This window comes from Thunnus albacares, chromosome 5, assembly GCF_914725855.1.
Source record: "Thunnus albacares chromosome 5, fThuAlb1.1, whole genome shotgun sequence".
NCBI lineage: Eukaryota > Metazoa > Chordata > Actinopteri > Scombriformes > Scombridae > Thunnus > Thunnus albacares.
The window spans coordinates 30,755,368-30,774,029 of record NC_058110.1 but is presented as its reverse complement, the minus strand read 5'-3'; the positions used below and the strand labels follow the sequence as shown (position 1 = coordinate 30,774,029).

The window sequence follows — 18,662 nt, the reverse complement described above, 5'->3', positions numbered from 1 at the left end:
TCTCAAGTTGGCACAACAGTCCATCCATGCTCTCTCTCCACCTCTTTGTGGCCTCCAGACTTCTCAATCATCAGTGTGAGTTAGTGGAGGTTTTCTCTCTGCATGTGGCATGAGTCAGATTCACAATGAAAATGTTTTGATGTTTTCCACTGACACAAGCCACAAGTCTGAGAGCATGAGTTGGTTTGAATCCCTTTAAATCTCATAACTTGACAGACTGCAGAGTTATAAGCTCTGAGATGAAGCACAGAGTTTTCATGCAAGACTGCAGGAAGTTACTGCTACAGGTCAAGAAAGACACTAACTGCCATGAAACCACAGCATGTCGTTTTCACTGTTTGCCATTTTTGATTTAAAAGTTGCTGAACCGATTATTCCACTACTACAATTTTAAATTCTTATACCTAAATGACCAAATGTTATTTTTCATGTCCTCCAGAAGACTCATGAGTGTATTCTGATCTGCTACCTCTTTAATTAAATGTCTGACGCAGTATAGGAAACAAAAACTACTCTGTTGTTAGAAAGATATAAAAAGAAGTAACGCTGGCTGAAATGTGTGAGAGCGATGAATGTGTAAAAATAGTAAGTTCTGCTTTCACGTGTGAACATGAACTTACTGTCATTTGAACAAACAATGCTGCTGCTGTTTCTCTGCAGACTTCAGAGGTGTGATGTCTGACCTCCTCTCAGGAAGTTCAGACCTCAGTGTCAAGTGTTCACATTACTGGACAGTTGAGTCACAAACTGACTGATAAAACAGCATGATGTTTATAGGTCTTTGTATCTGTGTGCATGCATGTAGTCTTTATGAGTATGTACAGTATGTATGTTTGTCTATGTGTGTCTGTTCCTCTATCTGTGTGTACATGTCCGTGTGCATGTGAGTGTGCACAAGTACATGATCAGTGATCGCGGTTTGGTTTTGTTTCAGCTAATGTTTCAGACGTTGCCCTCATGTGGCCAAATTAGATCATTACATCATGAAAACCAAACCAAACCTTTACTTTCATGAACTTTAGGGAAACAAAACTACAATAATTTAAAACTGACCAAAGTTTGTTTTTATTTCATATGTCTGCAGGAGTGTGGAGGTCCAATCAGAGTGCAGAGACTGAGAGGAAACTGAACCAATCAGAGGAGGGGGACAGCTCTGTGTAGGAACAATAAACATCAGCTTGTTATTGCTGTTAAATAATGTTTGGTGAAGGTTTGATGCCCTGAAAGAACAACTGAAAGAGTTCATTCTAAATGCTAAAGCTCAAATTTATATTTCTCAAACTCAACATGGAGATAAAATTCACAAACAGCTTTTACAATACATTTGTTAGTTTTTTGGGTTTCAATAAAAAGAAACATCATAAATAACAAATGAAATCACATTTAATTATCCCTGTTTGCGGTCAAAAATAATGGCAACATGTTTATTAAAATATATTGTTAGTAGTTTTGTATTATTAGAATGAGGAAAAAAGGAGGAAATATCAGAAATGCTCCTTTTTGCCCAGTCAGCTTGGGGTTGTGTCAGTGTTTGATTGACATTAGCTGGCAGTCTACTGGTGGTCATAAAGAACATAAAGTATTTTGGACTGTTGATTGGACAAAACAAGACATCTGAAGACGTCACCAGTGAATCTTAGAGATTATAACAAGACCGACAAGATTTTGTTCTAATATTTACTTTTGTATAGAAAACATCTTCCACCATCCAACTGTTCACTCATTCAATCCACCCTTGACTACAAAATGGCTAAATTATGCAACAGCAACGGTTGAATGCAACGCACAAGTCCAGTTTGATGAAATATATAAAAGTGATAAAGTGATAAGTGCAGGGATTAAAAGAAGGGATATGAAATACAGTTCAGCTATTACGTTGAGCAGCAGCTTCTGGAAAGAAGGCACATAAGTGTTTTGGAGTGCGTTTCCCGAGTCCTCATGTGTCTCGTGACCAGGACTGTGACTCCACCGGTGACAAGAATGTTCAAATAGTCCAGTGATTAAATATGTACCACATCAGATGTTCTGTGAGCCAATGCCACCATGATCACTTTAGTTTTTTTTTAAGCAGTTTGCTGAAATGTTGATCTTCATTTGCTGAAATAAATTATTTATGAGTTTGTTGCTTTCCCACATCTTTTTATGTCTACCTGTGAGCCAGCACTGCACAAGAAAAGGTGCGCAGGAGTTGTTCAATTTCACCTAAAGTCATTTAGTTTCCAGACCTTGGTTTAGAATTTATTTGTTAGCATCCGTGACACCACATTGATTTATAAATTAAGCATGCACATTTAGTTTACATAGTTTTTAACTATTACTAGTTTGTTTAAGTTACATTAATTCATCGACTTACCTGACTGTCAAGTTCTCTTCCTGGTCTGGCAAAAGTTGTGGCTGCAGGTGGAGCCTGGTTATATGGAGAGGCCCAAGCCAAGGACCATACCAAGAGCTCTGAAAGCTTGGGGGGGATCAGGGTTTCTTTGTGTTGAGTTCTGATTATTGTCTATGTTCACTTCCCCTGTGTGAATATTAGTTTGATCAGCCAGTATATATGTTTCCCTCATGTCTCCTTCTGTTAGGTCTGTTATACCCTTTTTACACCAAAATTAATGCATATATGTAGGTTTTTTAAATGTGGGTGAACCTACTAAGAATAGGCTGTTGACTCCTTTCCCATTGCTGGTAGACAAGTGAAAGAAAGGGGGCAAAAATTAGTGTGTCCACCCAGGTATGCTTCCATCACTGCTGATCGGAGCTGGAGCCAATAAATACCTGTGACTACTGTAGAGTCATTTGACTCGGGAATGGATGCTGATTGTACCTTTTCCCACTGAAGACAAAAGCCAGATATTAGTGGGTGTTAGTGGGTTTTTTGTCCAGTGTGAAAGGGGCTTTAGCTGTGTTAATATCTTGTTTTGTTAGCCTTTTTGTTCAGTAGAGTTATGTTTTGTTGACCTCTTTTTAAGTGACCTCCAACTTATTTAATTCAGTTACCTCCATTTATTTGTGTTTGTTCAATCTTTTTGGGAAAATAAACCACAATTTTGAACCCTGTGTTTCTTTGTGCTTGAGCGCTTGGTCCACTTCACTGATTTGCAAAGGTTGGTGAAACAAGTCACGAGAAGTCAAATTTATTTACAGAGCACATTTAAAAACATGTTGACCAAAGTGCTTTACAGACAAATGTAAAATACAGTTGAATAATCAAAACAAATAAATAGATGAGTAACTGTAAAAGACAAAATTAATACAATTTTATCATTATATTAAAAAAATAAGGGAAGAAAGGAGTAACTGATTAGAGGATCTGAGGGGTCTGGATACAGATATGAACTGAGGACATCGGAGATGTAGGCTGGTGTCAAACCATGCATAGCTTTAAAAAACAAATAAAAGATTTTTAAAATCTATTTATATTTCACTGATCACCAGTAGAGGGAGGCCAGTATCAGGGAGATGTGGTCTCTTTTATTGGTAGACAGTGAGGAGCCTCCCTGCTGCATTTGGGCCCAGCTGCAGGTGAAACCAAGAAGACTTACTCACTTAAATAGCATCTCTAATTGCAGAATACATCCCAAGACTGTTTTCATTAACACACCCTCTTAAAACAATGTTACTCTAAAGCTGAATTGCTAAAACCTTAGAAACACTGTGTTCACGATACTTGCTTTGCACCCCCGGTACTAATGTCAGTCTGAACGAAGCCTAACTAGATGCAATAAACAGAAGAGCTTATAGAAACATCTGTTCTTATGGTTAACATTGTTAAACCATGTTGATATATTTTTACTTATTTAGCAGCAGTTTTAGCTGTTTGGTGTTGCCTTACAACATTTGAAAACCTTTTCCAAACCATTTTAACCATAACTGAAATACCCTGCTGTTCATTTAACCAAAATAATTTCAGTTCACCCAAACAACTAAAACACCACCTTTGACTCCTGGAATCTACTCATGCAGATAGTTTTGGTTTTATTTGACCTGACAGAGTTTTCTTTCTTCACTTTATTAATAAACAAAGTATGACTGCTAGCTGATTATAGGTGCAGTTGAGTACAGAGGCTGTGAATCATCTTTGGCATCAGTGCCCCTGTCAGTGTGTATCTGAGGCGCAGAGTAGACAACTTTATCGGCATGACCACGGGGGGCGCTGCTGGGTGAGGCGGCGGCACCGAGTGTAGACGAGTTCACTCCAGTCATCTTCAGTCTGGAAGAAAACAAAGAGCTCAAGGTTTATAACTTATTGACTGTTTTAGTCTTAATAGCAACTTAAAGCTTTTATTTTAGTTTGCAATTAAATTACATGTTCTTTTCTTTCGATGTTGCTTGAAAGTCTTTGAACTCTTCAGAATTTTCTCTATTTCTGCATAAATATGAAACATGATCAGATTTTCAAGTCCTAAAACTAGATAAAGGGAATCCAATTGACCAAATGAGACAAAAACATTAAACTTATGAATTTATTTATTGAAAATTATCCAATCTTACATATTTGTGTGAGGTAAAAGTATGTGAAATCTTGCTCTCAGTAACTGGCATGACCCCCTTTTGCAGCAATAAATTCAACTAAACATTTCCGTTAGCTGTTTTTTTAGACAATCTGCCTGACAGTCGGCTGGTGGAGTCCAAACTCTTCAGAAATGGTTCTGTAACCCTTTCCAGCAACTCTTGTTTTAAGATGCTCAGAAATCTTTTTTGTTCGAGCCATGACACACTTCCACAAACCTGTGTTGTGAAGCTCAGACTTTCATAGAGAAAACCCAGATTTCTCTTCTTAAAATAAGGCAAGGCCTCCCAGACTCACCAGGTAGTACTAAATATCATAAATATCCTGGTTCTGGATCTGAATGTTGTGTTTTCCAGGCCTGGAGAAGTAATAGAAAATGATAAAAGCCAAAAAGCTCTTGAAATATTGATACTTTTCCTGATTATCTCAGTCCCAGGTAATTACTGTAGAAAGCCACAACACCGGGGCTATAGATGTGTTGTATTTTATAAGCTTATTATATTTCCCTTCATGTAAAATTTTAATCTAAAAGGTAATAACTAAAGTTGTCAAATGAATGTAGTATAATATTTCTCCTCCAAAAATGTAGCAGAGTAGTATTAAGTACAAGTAATTCAAAATTGTACATGAGTTCAGAACTTGAGTAAATGTATTTAGTTACCACTGGTGTTTAGTGTGTGTGACAGTGTGGCTGCACTCAGAGCAGGAGGGTGCTGCCGATTGAAGCAGAGTCGAGTTAGCAGGTAGTGAATGTACTCTTAAAGCAACAGCTTGTAAGTAAAAAAATGCTACAGCATCTCAAGACCCAAGCCAAGTCCCTGTGTCTTGCTTGTCAACTGCTGAGTAAAGTGAAGATTAACACAGAAGTTACTGTAACTCCAAATTCAATCCCGGAGGAAAAAACAAAGTCTCCCCTGTGCTTCCCGACCATGATGTGGATGCTGATGCAGGAATGGTTAACACTACTGTTTTCTAACCACAAAGCTAAAATGCTGCCGCAGTTCTTTTTTTTACTTTGTTCAGAGGACGGGATGCTGTGGCAGCGGCGAAGCTGTAGTCATCTGAGGTTTTGACACCATTTGGCTTGTAAATTGCGACAGTGTAAATTGAAGAGATTTCCACAGGAGGAGATCTGCTCTGTCTGCCGTCCTCTCTGGTCTCCTCGTACACTCGTTTGGCCTGCAGCAGAAGAAGAAGAGGAGGGGTTTGGTTTGTATTAATATCAGCTAATTTCACAAAAACTAACAATGCTCAGATGTCACAAATTCACTCAAACTCACCCGTGTGACATTAGCATGCTCTATTTCCACAGGATGTTCTGAAAAGCATGCAGTTCAGAAGATTAAATAAACTGTTAAAATATCTGTCAAAGAGACACTTTAGTCCTTCATTCCTGTTTGAGCATCTAAAGAACTCTGAAGATTAGGCAAATTAGACTGATGATGAGTTGAAAAAAAACAACAGTAGTAATTTTCAAACATAAAGACACAGTCATCACTTTGTTCTGTGTCTTTCCTGTTGTATGATTCTGATGTTTGAGTTGAATGTAATGAATGAATGAATGAAAAGGAGATTGAAAACTGAAAACTGTATATTGTGTTTGTTTTTCAGTTATTTGCTCCTTTAAGCCACTTGTCCATAACTAACAGTAGCTAGAAAAATAGCTTTTATAGTTAGCTAAAGCTTGCTAACCCAAACTTTAAAAGTGTGTTCAGCAGAAATATGAATCAAATTTACTCCTGGCCTTATTTATGTGAATTTGGCAGTTGGACAGTTTGTGGTAAATGAACACACAAACTGTCCAACTGAGACAATAACCAACATGGACTGCTCCAAACTTATCAGGAACTCAAAATCTATTTTCCTTTTGTCTCTGTTCACTCACAAAGTCCAACAGTTTCAGGAAATGTGCATTTTCACTCAGAGTTTTTACTCAAGTTGTAAATGTAAGTCCAACAGATTTGTCTGTTTACCTGCATCTTATAAAGTTAGTATTTAACTTTGTGATTAATCTGTGTGATAGTTTTAAACACTTGAACTGTGACAACAAACCAGCAGTGGTGACATGTAATATAACTTTCCCCTGTAGATTAATATCATGTGGTCATATCTCTGTGTCATCACAGAAGTCTGGAGAATATCTTGGTGAAAACAGACAAAACAAGATTCAGAAATGTTGAAGCTGCCATAAGATGAAATATTTTTAACACCTGCTGACAGAAGAGGTACAAGAGTTGGTTTATGGTGTCGTTAAAGTCCACCTGAGCATAATTTGGTCAGTTTTGTCTCTGCCTGGATCATTATGCATTCATTTACCTAGTTGTCACCTTTGAAAAGTTTGTCTTGAAACAATACACTAAGCTGACCAGCTGAGTACAAACTGCACATAGTTTATGAGAATATTTGTTTCACATGTGAAAGCTTGTTTGTTAGAAATAGTTTCAGATGTTCACCTTTGGGTTTAGAGGCTCTTTTCTTGCAGTACATCAGCACAGCTACAGGGAACAGGAGCAGCATGATGACCAGAGTCAGACCCACGTACAGCAGCACACCTGTTGTAGTTTGAACAGTAGAAAAGGTTTATGGTCTACACTGACGCTTGTTGTTCAGTTTTACATTGTGTATGCAGTAAAAAGTTTGGGCACGCCTCCTCATTCAAGAGTTTTTATTTATTTCTATTATTTTCTACATTGTAGAACAATACTGGAAACATCAAAACTATGAAATAACACATATGGAATTATGTAGTAAACAAAGAAAGTGTAATCAAAGAAAATTAAATTTTAAAGTTTAGATTCCTCAAAAAAGCCACCTTTTTGTTTGCTACATAATTCAATGTGTGTTATTTCATAGTTATTTCATAGATCATTTCAGTATTCTATAATGTAGAAAATAGTAAAAAACAAAAACAACAAGAAAAAAACCTTGAATGAGTAGGTACTTTTGACTTGTACTGTTGTATCTGGCAACATGCATAAATGGACTCCGAACTAATAACAACACCTGCAGTATTACCAACCAAGCTTTACTACTGACATTATAACAACACTGAAATAAAAAAAAAACATGCAAATAAACAAATTCATGTACTTGCACATGTAACATTAAACTTAGTCACAGAAATCTTTCTGATTGTCTGGCAGGTGTTGGTTAAAGAGTATGTACACCCTCAACTTCTGCCTGGCTGCTTCAAGCCAGAATATTTAAAAATGTGATGTAGAGAGTGAAGTGGAGGCTTGGCAATGTGGTACGTGCAGGGGGACAAGAGACTGATTTACACACTGACCATCACACTGGCCTAGACATACTAGGCTGGTTTAGCAGCTTTGGAGGGTTTTGTTTTTGCACACAGTGTGTACTGATGGAAAAAATCATCTGTAACTCATCTAGGAGAGTCCTCTGTCTCTGTGAGTAAAAGTAAAGTTCCAAAGGTAAATGTACCTGAACCTCCAGCTGTTGTCTCAGTTTGCTCCTCTTCAGACTGGTTGGTGGTTTCAGTGGAGCTCCTTCTGAAACTCTGTGTTGTTGTTGGTGTGGAGGCTGATTGGACTGATGTTAAAGAAGGTCTGAGAGTTAAGTTTGTTTTTTGAAGTGGATGGAGCTGTTAACAACAAAAAAGAAACAAGAACACATTGATAGAAAAGAAATCCTGATGAAAGAAATAAAATGCTCCTTTAGCTGATCAGCTGCTTAAAAACTGATGGCGACATTTAAATGAAATAGTCAGTTTATTATTTTTATTCCTGAAAACACTGATGCAGTAAATGGACACTTACTGTATCGATCATCCCATTGATTTGCTAGACCAAATATCAGGTTATTAAAATATCAGCTGCAGTCAGAAAAATGTGAAAACTTTCCTCTGACCAAAGCCCGGATTATGCTGGGGGCCTCCAACCTCTAAAACCCACCCTCCAAACTCCCACCAACTGTGGCCTCTTCCTGGCTTTCCTTTTTCTTTTTTTGAAAATCAAATAAATTAGTGTGTGTGTGTTGAAATACAAATCAATCAATGCAGTTACTTTATTTGCAAATAAGAAAAAAATATGATTGGTTTGCTGGCTGTGTCTGTATCATGATGATGACGATGAGTCAGGTCAGGTTAGATGGTGACTGTGGGAATTGAGCTGACAGCGTGTGAAACATCTTCAAATACTTCAAACATCATGGACAACAAACGTTGGAGCAGCAACGAGAAGGACAAAAAAGAAAAGGATATCAAAGACATTGAACTTTGGAAAAACATACCATCCATCTCCACTGTTTTCAAAAGTCGGCTTGCTAGAAAAGAGCCTGGAGAGGACAACGCTAACAGCGAAGATGAGGAGCAGCAGCTAGTTCAGCTGAGCATAAGCATGAAATTGAGACAGAAGGCAGAGAACCACAGCCCTGCGATAGCAGGGCCACCTGTCCAACTGCTCCACCCTCATCTCCACCTGAGCCCGACACTGATGCGGATGGCAGAGACCTGGTGGCGGGTAGGTTACCAATTTAGAAGCCCCACAATTTATCTTTTACTTTTTACCTATTTCAACCATACTTTTAGCTAACTATGTCAACCATTCAGGCGCCATAATGAAGTGACTGAGGGGACTGTTAAAAATCGTGCGGGGGTATTTTTTCATAAGATAAAATCAATTGATTTAACCACATGGCTAAATGACAACAACACAGGGGCATGTGACATATAGCGTCTTGCTCTGTCAGAACAGTGATAGCAGGGTGCTGGGGAGCGTGGTGAGAGAAAAAACTCTCGCCTCTCAACGCACACGTACGTCAAGTTCATCCCAGCGCCCAGCGTTCATCCCTAAGGCTACTGTTTCAAAATCAAAGAATACATTTATTAATCTGACAACTCACAAAATAAGGTCTGTCTGTCTGTTTATATCCTGTTTAAGCCTTAAAAACTGAGAAAATCCGTAGACATAGGTCGGCCATTTTATGGTATAGTATTTTATTTACTTGATATGTTTTTCTATATTCGTGTCCTTAAATCTGTGTTGCATGGCTTGTGTGTTAAGTGCAAATTACCATTTTACTAACCTATACTTGCATCTTTAATATTTTTATCAAGATCAACATAATGATTATTGTATTTGACCTATATGTACTGTTTATTGCTGCTCCACATGTCTGCATGTATCAAAAGATGGTTGTGGTCAGTATTGCTGGCTGTGTTTTGTTGCTTCATGTTGCTTGTGTATGCCCTTGAGCTACACACTGTATGCTAACGTGTTGATATTGTTGCTGTTGACCCGGGAACGTATTGCTGCAGTCATGTGTTGTAAATCCTATATGATAGAAGATATCTACAGGTGTTCATAGGCTATAGCCTGTTAGTGTAAATCCTGTATAAGATACAGGTGTTTCCAACAGATAGTAGCCTACGCTGAAAACCTATAATTCAAAACCTGGATTGCACATGTGTGGAGCTGTGGGGGGGCCTCCAGGATTTTGTGCCCAGGGGCCTCTGCATTCTTAATCTGTGCCTGCTCTGACCTCCAGAAACATGAAGAAACATTTTCATGACTTTCAGTAGAAACTCACCATCTAGGACGTTGATATTAAAGTCCCAGTATGGATCTATTGCTGCACGTATATCCAAACCACACCTGTAACGTCCGGAGTCAGATTTGGTCAGCTGTGTGATGGTCACATCCAGACGACTTCCTTCAGGTGTTTCTTTATATTCCATGATGTATCTGCCTCTTTGAGCTCTGTTATTATTCATTTTAAGAATGTATTCTTCACATTCGTCCTTACAGAAGTACGTCCCTCTTCCAGTCTTTCTAAAGTGACATGGAACTGTGATACTTTGTCCTTCAGTTCCTGTAAAACTGTGGATTTCTGCATTGATGAGACCAATGTTTCCATCCTGCAGTGCTGTTAAAAAAAAAAATCAATAGTCAATAATTCACATTTACACTGATCCACAGAGTCACACTGGGAGCTGCCCAGTTCAACCAGTTTTGATTTGACTTGATTTAGTCTCTGTCAGGAAGGACTCGATGGATGCAGCATAAATTGTCACATATTTCCAATGATTTGATTTGATTTGATTCCATTTGAATGTTTTAAATTACATCTTTGTCCTCATTAATTTGTTTTCTTTTAGCTACTGTCTTTTATTACTCTGGTTTCTTTTTATGAAGTTTTGTGTTTCTTTTACATTTTGTCTTGATGCTTTTTTATGTTTTATGTGAAACACTTTGAATTGCCTTGTTGTTGAAATGTAAATACAAATAAATTTGCCTTGCCTGTATAATCACTTTCCTTCTATTTCAGTAAAAAAGGACTGATCTACATAAGAACATAATAAGTTTCACCTACAGAACAGAGACAAAGTAAACAAACTGCTGTAGCTACAAGTCATGGACAGACAGTGTGTCGCTAACAAGGATTTTGAAGAACAATAATGAAACAAGCATCTAACAGTCTGAAGTGATATTTTCAGCTGTGTTAACATGTTGTTCAATGTGCTGCAGTTGAGCAGCTAATTACCTATCTATCCTGCTAACTCACTTTTCTCCAGTGAATGTTTGTTTGGTGGCTCATTCAACAAGCTAAGGTGCAAAACAAGACGTGTCTTCATGCTTGTAAGTTAGATAAGAAGGAGACTTAATGTGGGTTGTTGCTTGAGTCTGTGGCTCAGCAGTTGACTGCTGTTAATTGCATGTCAAATGTTCACGTTAATGGAAACTTTAAAGAATCACAAACTATCATATGATGTCAAAATTAAAGAAGTACAAAGAACCACATAGAATATAAATTGGTAAATTATTTTTTGTATAACAACCAGGGTTTTTCCACATGACAAAACAGTTGTATTCACACACTGTGTTCTTGAAATGACATTGATTTACTTGGCTGCTACTCATATGTTTCTCTGGTTCTGTAAGAAGTAATATTTTTTTGCAGAATGTACCAGGAAGGTAGTTTGTAATGCAGTTAAGCTAAAACAGTCAGGCTGAAGCAACAGAGCACACATTTTATTATGAGTATGTTAAAAAAAATACAACAAAAAGGAACTGAATTTTGTTTTGTATAAAACACAGTTAGAACAAAAGTTGATTTTAGATAAATGTGAACATTTTTTTAAAAGGATGATTTCTGGGTGTGTCCTGGTAGCTCACTGACCAAGACACATGCTACATGACCACAACGTCCGCGGTTTGATTCTGGCGGCGCCTTGTCACCTCCTAGTCTCTCTCTCTCCCCCTTGTTTCCTGTCTACTCTCTACTGTTGCTGTAATAAACTCTTACAATGACAGACTGTCAACTGAACTGAACAAAACTCATTTGCATGCAAAAATAAAAAAAAGTCAGTTACTGAAAATTCTCAGTGAGTAAACCCTTCAATGTTACTGATTAAAGGATAATTTTGAGGAAGTAACAAGTACTGGTAACGACTTACATTTTAAAGTGACTCTGATCATCATGTTTAACCACAGAAACATGAGAAACTGCTAATTTATCACCCACCAACTCTAAATAATTAAAGAATACAACGTAATAAAGAGAAACAGAAATAGAAAGTGAATGTACTCACTGAGGAAGAAGAAGCAGATCAAAGTGTGACAAACTTTCATGTTGAGGCTCTGATGGTTTAATTCAGCCTCTCTTCTTTCTTCACCGCCTAACCAGGAAGAAAGAAGGAAAGAAGAAACAACCCCCCCCCCCCCCCCCCCCCCCCCCCCCACACACACACACACACACACACACACACACACACACACACACACACACAGCTCTGCTCTCCTCACCATCAGTTTCTCTTTCTACTGCAGGTCTGAGTTAATCTGCAAATACATGCAAGGTTTTAGAGCTACAACGATTAGTGCAACTATTTTCATAATCAAATAATCACTTTAGTCATTTTGTTCAGCAGAAATGACAAATGTGCTGGTTGCAGCTTCTCAAATGTGAGGATTTGATGCTTTTCTGTGTCATACATGATGTTAAATTTTTAAGTTTCTTTGGATTTTGGACTGTTGATCGGACAAAACAAGACATTTGTTATATCACCATGGGATATTTTCTGACATTTTATAGATGAAATAAGAGAATAATCAGCGGATCAACTGTTAATGAAATTAATCTTTAGTTGCAGCCCTACAAGGTTTAATATTTCAAAAATAGGAAAACAGCACACTCATAACTCTGATGCACTTTGCAGAAACATTGATCCTTCATTTGTTATGACTGTGCTGCTTTCTCATATCTTTTTATGTCTACATGTGAGTCAACACCTCACAAGAACAAGTTCACAGGAGTTGTTCAATTTCACATAAAGTCATTTGGCTTCCAGAGATTCAAACACTTCTCTACTGAAAAAGAGTGTTTGGAGCTTATTAACATAACAATCATCATCACTGATGATCCACCGCACTGATTTGTGTCATTATGTTAGAAGTTTGGTGAAGCCAATCAAATCAAATTTATTTACAGAGAACATTCAAAAATGTTGATGACCAAAGTGCTTTACAGAGAAATTTAAGATACAGTTAATTAAAAGCAAAATAAACAGATAAATAACTAACAGACCAAATTAAAACAATTTTATCACTATATTAAAGATGAAGGGGAAACAAAGGTGTTTGTATAAAGGTGGGTCTTTAGCAAGGATTTAAAAGTGGTGATTGTTGGGGGAAGATCTGACAGTGAAGATCAAACTGTTCAGGGAAAAAGTAGAAAATGTCGCAAACAAAGAGTTCAGAGCAGGTTGAAGCATTTCTACATACATTAACTTCACGTTTTGGAACTTCAACCACGTTTAAGATAGATATCTGACATCATAACAGTATATAAATAACAGAAAACCGCAAAAAGCACAATATGTTTCCTTTAAAATTAATAAAGAATCTTAAAATCTATTCTATATTTCACTGGTAACCAGTGGAGGGAGGCCAGAATCGGGGAGATGTGGTCTCTCTTGGTACCAGTGAGGAGTCTCACTGCTGCATTTTGAACCAGCTGCAGGTGAGACTGAGAAGACTGACCGACTTCCACATAACAGGAGTTGCAGGAGTTGAGACCCGAGATAAACAAAGCATGTGAAACATTCTCCAGATGTCTAAGAGAAAGAAAATGTTTGAGAAGCATTTAAATAACATCTCTAACTGCAGAATACACCCCAAGACTGTTTCCAATAACTTCCTCTTAAAAGAATGTTACTCTAAAGCTGAATTAGAAATTATTGTTATACATTGTGAGTTAAATAGTGGAAATACTGTGTTCACATTACAAAGTTCTGCCTCAGCCCTCTGCATGGGCACTCCCATTACTGATGTCAGTCTGAGTGACATTGTCAAAGGGCATTGCACCAACTAAGTATAAAACCGCGCATGTACATCTAAACTTGATCATCATCATTATTATGTAATGGATGTAGCTAACACCTCAGAGAAAGCTTTAGAGTAGCTCGTGAACATAGTGGAGCATTTAGCAGCTAAAGAGCCAGATATTTCCCTCAGGAGTTGGTGGAGAGCAAAAACAGAGCTAAAGGAGAGTGAATATTTGACTTACATTCACCAGGTGGACAGAAACACATCTCCAGATGAATGATAATGTTGTTCCGTAACTTCTGGATGTGGAAATAAGCAACTGTTTGTCAACAAGTTCAACGGATCAACTTAAAAGATGATAATATGTCAGTGTTGTGTTCACTACTTGTTTCTGCTGCCCCCAAGAGGCCAAAAGATTAGTTAATGCAGGTTTAAAGGTTCTATATATAAGAATTATGAAGCAACTTACAATTTATTAATCATGCCAATGAGTGAACAGGTTGTAACTGTACTTAAAAAATTGAGAACTTCTCCGACTTTGGTATATCAGCCTGTGGACTGATTTCTATGCGAGGGACCTGGGCCGGATTTTCCGACTAACTAGAAGAGAAGCATCTATGGTGCATAAGACCGGCGTGACCTGAGTTCAGCTCCCTCTTTTCCTTCAGCATGTGATGCAGTAACATGATGCCAGGTGGACTTCTCAGAGGGTTTATTAGACAGAACCATCTGAGAAGTCGTCCAAGGAAACTATTTGGAAAAGGGCAGGCACTTTCAAAAACATACTTGGCAGGAGATTGGATGAACCATCTGTGTATCACCATCTATCACCATCTTACCTTGCGAGGCAGCTGGATTCACAACACTGATTGGTCCGAACCACCGGTACTGCGGACACAAGCTCATAACTTGAAGCCTGACATGATAGATTCTAGCATGATCTTGCGAATCCAGCTGCCTCGCAAGGTAAGTGATGGAGTCAACTGTGAAGAAAAACAGACAAATTCTACTCATTGTCCTGCCGGTGGGGTCTGTCTCTGTCCTTCCTGCCAAGCCGGTCACATCATGGATTACAACCTCCAGCAACCACCTGTCAATAAAGACAAGTTTTCCTAATGATCAGTTTGCTTTTCTCTCCACTGAGCATTCAGCAGCTGTTTCTGTAGAGTCACTCCTGTTCCCCTCATACGTTATCACAAGCAGGGATAAATTCTCATCTCAAGTTGGCACAACAGTCCATCCATGCTCTCTCTCCACCTCTTTGTGGCCTCCAGACTTCTCAATCATCAGTGTGAGTTAGTGGAGGTTTTCTCTCTGCATGTGGCATGAGTCAGATTCACAATGAAAATGTTTTGATGTTTTCCACTGACACAAGCCACAAGTCTGAGAGCATGAGTTGGTTTGAATCCCTTTAAATCTCATAACTTGACAGACTGCAGAGTTATAAGCTCTGAGATGAAGCACAGAGTTTTCATGCAAGACTGCAGGAAGTTACTGCTACAGGTCAAGAAAGACACTAACTGCCATGAAACCACAGCATGTCGTTTTCACTGTTTGCCATTTTTGATTTAAAAGTTGCTGAACCGATTATTCCACTACTACAATTTTAAATTCTTATACCTAAATGACCAAATGTTATTTTTCATGTCCTCCAGAAGACTCATGAGTGTCTTCTGATCTGCTACCTCTTTAATTAAATGTCTGACGCAGTATAGGAAACAAAAACTACTCTGTTGTTAGAAAGATATAAAAAGAAGTAACGCTGGCTGAAATGTGTGAGAGCGATGAATGTGTAAAAATAGTAAGTTCTGCTTTCACGTGTGAACATGAACTTACTGTCATTTGAACAAACAATGCTGCTGCTGTTTCTCTGCAGACTTCAGAGGTGTGATGTCTGACCTCCTCTCAGGAAGTTCAGACCTCAGTGTGAAGTGTTCACATTACTGGACAGTTGAGTCACAAACTGACTGATAAAACAGCATAATGTTTATAGGTGTGTGTGTCTGTATGCATGCATGTAGTCTTTATGAGTATGTACAGTATGTATGTTTGTCTATGTGTGTCTGTTCCTCTATCTGTGTGTACATGTCCGTGTGCATGTGAGTGTGCACAAGTACATGATCAGTGATCGCGGTTTGGTTTTGTTTCAGCAAGTGTTTCAGACGTCGCCCTCATGTGGCCAAATTGAATCATTACTTCATGAAAACCAAACCAAACCTTTACTTTCATGAACTTTAGGGCAACAAAACTACAATAATTTAAAACTGACCAAAGTTTGTTTTTATTTCATATGTCTGCAGGAGTGTGGAGGTCCGATCAGAGTGCAGAGACTGACAGGAGGCTGAACCAATCAGAGGAGGGGGACAGCTCTGTGTAGGAACAATAAACATCAGCTTGTTATTGCTGTTAAATAATGTTTGGTCAAAGTTTGATGCCCTGAAAGAACAACTGAAAGAGTTCATTCTACAATCTAAATGCTAAAGCTCAAATTTATATTTCTCAGACTCAACATGGAGATAAAATTCACAAACAGCTTTTACAATACATTTGTTAGTGTTGGGTTTCAATAAAAAGAAACATCATAAATACCAACTGAAATCACATTTAATTATCCCTGTTTGCGGTCAAAAATAATGGCAACATGTTTATTAAAATATATTGTTAGTAGTTTTGTATTATTAGAATGAGGAAAAAAGGAGGAAATATCAGAAATGCTCCTTTTTGCCCAGTCAGCTTGGGGTCGTGTCAGTGTTCGATTGACATTAGCTGGCAGTCTACTGGTGGTCATAAAGAACATAAAGTATTTTGGATTGTTGATTGGACAAAACAAGACATTTGAAGACGTCACCAGTGAATCTTAGAGATTATAACGAGACCGACAAGATTTTGTTCTAATATTTACTTTTGTATAGAAAACATCTTCCACCATCCAACTGTTCACCCATTCAATCCACCCTTGACTACAAAACGGCTAAATTATGCAACAGCAACGGTTGAATGCAATGCACAAGTCCAGTTTGATGAAATATATTAAAGTGATAAAGTGATAAGTGAAAGTGGATTAAAAGGAGGGATATGAAATGTAAAGTCAAGTTTGATAACAGTACAGTTCAGCTATTAAGTTGAGCAGCAGCTTCTGGAAAGAAGGCACAAAAGTGTTTTGGAGTGCGTTTCCTGAGTCCTCATGTGTCTCGTGACCAGGACTGTGACTCCACCGGCGACAAGAATATTCAAATAGTCCAGTGATTAAATTTGTACCACATCAGATGTTCTGTGAGCCAATGCCACCAAGATCACTATAGGTTTTTTTTAAGCAGTTTGCTGAAACGTTGATCTTCATTTGCTGAAATAAATTATTTATGAGTTTGTTGCTTTCCCACATCTTTTTATGTCTACCTGTGAGCCAGCACTGCACAAGAAAAGGTGCGCAGGAGTTGTTCAATTTCACCTAAAGTCATTTAGTTTCCAGACCTTGGTTTAGAATTTATTTATTAGCATCTGTGACACCACATTGTTTTATAAATTAAGCATGCCCATTTAGTTTACATAGTTTTTAACTATTACTAGTTTGTTTAAGTTATATTAATTCATTGACTTACCTGACTGTCAAGTTCTCTTCCTGGTCTGGCAAAAGTTGTGGCTGCAGGTGGAGCCTGGTTATATGGAGAGGCCCAAGCCAAGGACCATACCAAGAGCTCTGACAGCTTGGGGGGGATCAGGGTTTCTTTGTGTTGAGTTTTGATTATTGTCTATGTTCACTTCCTCTGTGTGAATATTAGTTTGATCAGCCAGTATATATGTTTCCCTCATGTCTCCTTCTGTTAGGTCTGTTATACCCTTTTACACCAAAATTAGTGCATATATGTTGGTTTTTTAAATGTGGGTGAACCTACTAAGAATAGGCTGTTTACTCCTTTCCCATTGCTGGTAGACAAGTGAAAGAAAGGGGGCAAAAAATAGTGTGTCCACCCAGGTATCATGCTTCCATCACTGCTGATCGAAGCTGGAGCCAATAAATACCCGTGACTACTGTAGAGTCATTTGACTCGGGAATGGATGCTGATTGTACCTTTTCCCACTGAAGACAAAAGCCAGATATTGATGGGTGTTAGTGGGTTTTTTGTCCAGTGTGAAAGGGGCTTTAGCTGTGTTAATATCTTGTTTTGTTAGCCTTTTTGTTCAGTAGAGTTATGTTTTGTTGACCTCTTTTTAAGTGACCTCCAACTTACTTAATTCAGTTACCTCCATTTATTTGTATTCGTTCAATCTTTTTGGGAAAATAAACCACAATTTTGAAACCTGTGTTTCTTTGTGCTTGAGCGCTTGGTCCACTTCACTGATTTGCAAAGGTTGGTGAAACAAGTCAAGTGAAGTCAAATTTATTTACAGAGCACATTTAAAAACGTGTTGACCAAAGTGCTTTACAGACAAATGTAAAATACAGTTGAATAATCAAAACAAATAAACAGATGAGTAACTGTAACAGACAAAATTAATACAATTTTATCATAAGAAGAAAGGAGTAACTGATTAGAGGATCTGAGGGGTCTGGATATAGATATGAACTGAGGATATCGGAGATGTAGGCTGGTGTCAAACCATGCATAGCTTTAAAAAACAAATAAAAGATTCTTAAAATCTATTTATATTTCACTGATCACCAGTAGAGGGAGGCCAGTATCAGGGAGATGTGGTCTCTCTTATTGATAGTCAGTGAGGAGCCTCCCTGCTGCATTTTGGACCAGCTGCAGGTGAAACCAAGAAGACTTACTGACTCCTACATAATGGGAGTTGCAGAAGTAGAGATGTGAGGTAATACAAGCAATTAAATGTTCTCCAGATCTCCAGTCTGACCAGCACTTCAATAGCAT

At 38.0% G+C, this 18,662-nt stretch overlaps 1 protein-coding gene and 2 long non-coding RNA genes across 7 annotated transcripts in view; 1 reads left to right on the top strand and 2 right to left on the bottom strand.

Moving 5' to 3' along the window:
• LOC122982006 (CDK5 and ABL1 enzyme substrate 2-like) overlaps positions 1-18,662 on the top strand; it is a 49,799-nt gene that overhangs the window by 7,780 nt on the left and 23,357 nt on the right. For 2 of the 5 annotated variants that reach the window (XM_044350937.1, XM_044350940.1), the window contains one exon: positions 1,085-1,242. The exons of 1 other annotated variant lie outside the window; for it this stretch is intronic. In XM_044350937.1, the coding sequence (XP_044206872.1) occupies positions 1,085-1,129 (45 nt within the window). In that variant the 3' untranslated portion in view covers positions 1,130-1,242. Of the gene's footprint in view, positions 1-1,084; positions 1,243-8,154; positions 8,986-16,091; positions 17,043-18,662 lie in introns of those variants that run through there. 2 more of the 5 variants (XM_044350936.1, XM_044350941.1) reach the window with 2 other exon arrangements.
• LOC122982008 lies at positions 1,109-2,603 on the bottom strand. The gene is made up of 3 exons (XR_006403371.1): positions 2,354-2,603; positions 2,013-2,097; positions 1,109-1,153 (listed from the first exon to the last, which is right to left on the bottom strand). It is a non-coding gene; the product is annotated as an uncharacterized LOC122982008 (long non-coding RNA).
• On the bottom strand, positions 5,594-8,088 carry LOC122982009. The gene is made up of 4 exons (XR_006403372.1): positions 7,949-8,088; positions 6,961-7,059; positions 5,788-5,825; positions 5,594-5,686 (listed from the first exon to the last, which is right to left on the bottom strand). It is a non-coding gene; the product is annotated as an uncharacterized LOC122982009 (long non-coding RNA).